The 2,500-nt window shown below is 42.5% G+C and overlaps 1 protein-coding gene across 1 annotated transcript in view; it reads right to left on the reverse strand.

Annotated features, from left to right (window-relative positions):
• LOC138867469 (uncharacterized) overlaps window positions 1–2,500 on the reverse strand; it is a 40,169-nt gene that overhangs the window by 34,527 nt on the left and 3,142 nt on the right. Inside the window, exons 3-5 of the mRNA XM_070143305.1 lie at window positions 2,099–2,123; window positions 1,569–1,701; window positions 559–568 (exon numbers count right to left, since the gene is read on the reverse strand). Of these exons, the coding sequence (XP_069999406.1) occupies window positions 559–568; window positions 1,569–1,701; window positions 2,099–2,123 (168 nt within the window). The remainder of the gene's footprint in view (window positions 1–558; window positions 569–1,568; window positions 1,702–2,098; window positions 2,124–2,500) is intronic.

Here is a 2,500-nt window from a genome sequence, read left to right on the forward strand (position 1 = left end):
GACGTGAGCCAGGGGTTGTCTCGACTCCAGCTGGAGGGCGAGTCGGTGGGAAAGGAGGGCGTGGAGGGAAGGGAGATGGGTTTAAGGGAGGGGGGGTAAGAGGGAGGGTGAGAGAGGGAGAGGGAGTGGGAGAGGGAATGGGAGAGTAGGAGGGAAGGGTGATGGGTTTAAGGGAGGGGGGGTAGGAGGGAGGGGGAGTGGGAGGGTGAGAGAGGGAGTGGGAGTGGGAGGGTGAGGGAAGGAGAGGGAGTGGGAGGGTGAGGGAAGGAGAAGGTGTGGGAGGGGGAGGGAAGGAGAGGGAGTGGGAGGGTGAGAGAGGGAGAGGGAGTGGGAGAGTGAGGGTAGGAGGGAGGGGGGGAAAGAGAGTAAAAATAACGAGAGAGATAAGAAAGAAGGAGTGACAAAAAGAAAAAAAATGGAACGAAAGACGGTGGGAGCGGAAGAGAGAAAGGAAGGGCGACAGAGTTTGAAGTTAGGTCTGAGAAATTATATGAAAAATTATTTTAATTCTGAATGAATGCGAAGCTGAAAATTAGAATAAGCAAAGCACAAAGTTACCTTCTGTGCACTGAAGACAAGTATAGAACATAGTCTAAAAATGCGAAAATCCTGAAATATGCGACAAGGTGAGAGATAGGAAAAAATACATTTTTTTAAATACCGAAACTTGTATAACGCATTTGATTATAAAGACGCATTTTCCATTTTTTAAATAATTTTCATTTGAATTTTTATTCCTTCATTTCACCTTCCCTTCCTTCCATCCTAGAACACTCCTATTTAACTAATTCTCAGTTATTAGCTATAAAAAAAATCTATTTACGTCTTTAAGCCGGATTGACATACCCGGAAATGAAAGGCAGAAAGCACAGCAAAAGCTAAAATGAAAATGGAAAAAAATATACGAAAATAAAAATAAAAAGGAAACAAAATAAAAAGTAAAAATATGAAAAATAGAAATGGAATTGAACATGTTCCCTCTCAATGGCAGGAAGCCGAAATTTGCTGCAACAAAGGAAGAGGAGGAGAGGGAGGGAGGGGAGGGAGAGGGAAGGCAGACGACAAAGAAAGGGAAAAAAGTGTATGTGACAGACACACACGTAGAGAAAGAAAGAAAGAGAGAGAGGAGGGAGGGAGACATACAGTCAGATAGACAGAGAGAATGAGAACGAAAGAGAGAAAGAGAAAGGGGAGGGAGGAGGCATAGACGCAGAACGAGAGGAAGAAGGAGAGGTAAGAGAGAGAGAGAGACAGAGAGAGACATTCACAGACAGTGAATCAAAGAGAGAGAGAGAGAGAGAGAGATACAGACAGTGAATGAGAGAGAGAGAGAGAGAGAGAGAGAGAGAGACAGACAATGAATGAGAGAGAGAGAGAGAGATACAGACAGTGAATGAGAGAAAGAGAGAGAAAGAGAAGGGGGGACGGGGAGACATAAACAGACATACAAAGAGAGAGATAGAAAGATAGTGAGAAACAGACAACCCAGAAGAGAGGCAGAGTGAGAGAAAAATAGACGCAAACAGAATCGACCAGAGAGGGAGAGAGAATAGAAAAATAATACTGACGGAAGCCATAAGAGCAGTGACATCATAATATATGCAGCAGAAAGGTTTTCAGTGTTCAGTATATTGCACTGTGACCTAGACACAATGCCGGTGGCACTGGGCTGTGGCACCGTTTTATGATAGGTGCCAAGAGCTGCGAAGGGGAGTTTAATAGCTTTAATTGATATTGGTCAATACCTCAGAGCAGGTGTTCTTTGATGGGCAATAGTTCTATCGATAGGAGTCAAAGGGGAGAGAAAGGATGAGAGAAAGAGGGAAGAGGAAAAATGAGAGAAAGAGTGAGGGTAATGGAGAGGAGGAGGAAGGATCGGAATGAAAGAGGGAGGAGGAAACTAGGAGGAAGAAAGGGTAGAGAAGGAGGAGAAGGAGAGGGAAAAAGAGAAGGAAGAGCGGGAATAGAGAAGTGTGTGTATGTGAGACAGAGACGGAGAGACAGACAAACAGACAGACAGAGAGCGTGATCATGCAGAACGAAAGCCAAATGAGCTGCACTTGCTATATTAGCATAATATGCCACATCTAACGCTTACCTGCTGTATAATTAATTTTGGCTTGCTGTGATTTGTAGAAAATACATTATACAACATAATTAAAAAGAAAAAGCATTATATTCTATTCTCTGCAACCTTCAAAAGGAATAGAAAGGAATATAATTTAAAATGATGACAATTTAGCTTGAGAAGATTACGACGCTGAAAAGAAACAAATTATATGCTGCTTCTCGTGCCTCCCCATTTCGCCTCTCTGGCGCAAGCGAACGCCGTCGAGAAACTCAATGACATATTTGTAAGAGTTTCAATTATGGTTTCAGAGGATCTCGTCTAATTTAGTCATTTATCTATTCAATATTTCATCGATCTATTTATTGTCTTATCTGTGTATATATATTTATTTACTTAGTTGCTAATGCTTTTCAAGAGTAATCTGAATGC

The sequence above is a fragment of the Penaeus vannamei genome, chromosome 30, assembly GCF_042767895.1.
Source record: "Penaeus vannamei isolate JL-2024 chromosome 30, ASM4276789v1, whole genome shotgun sequence".
Lineage (NCBI taxonomy): Eukaryota > Metazoa > Arthropoda > Malacostraca > Decapoda > Penaeidae > Penaeus > Penaeus vannamei.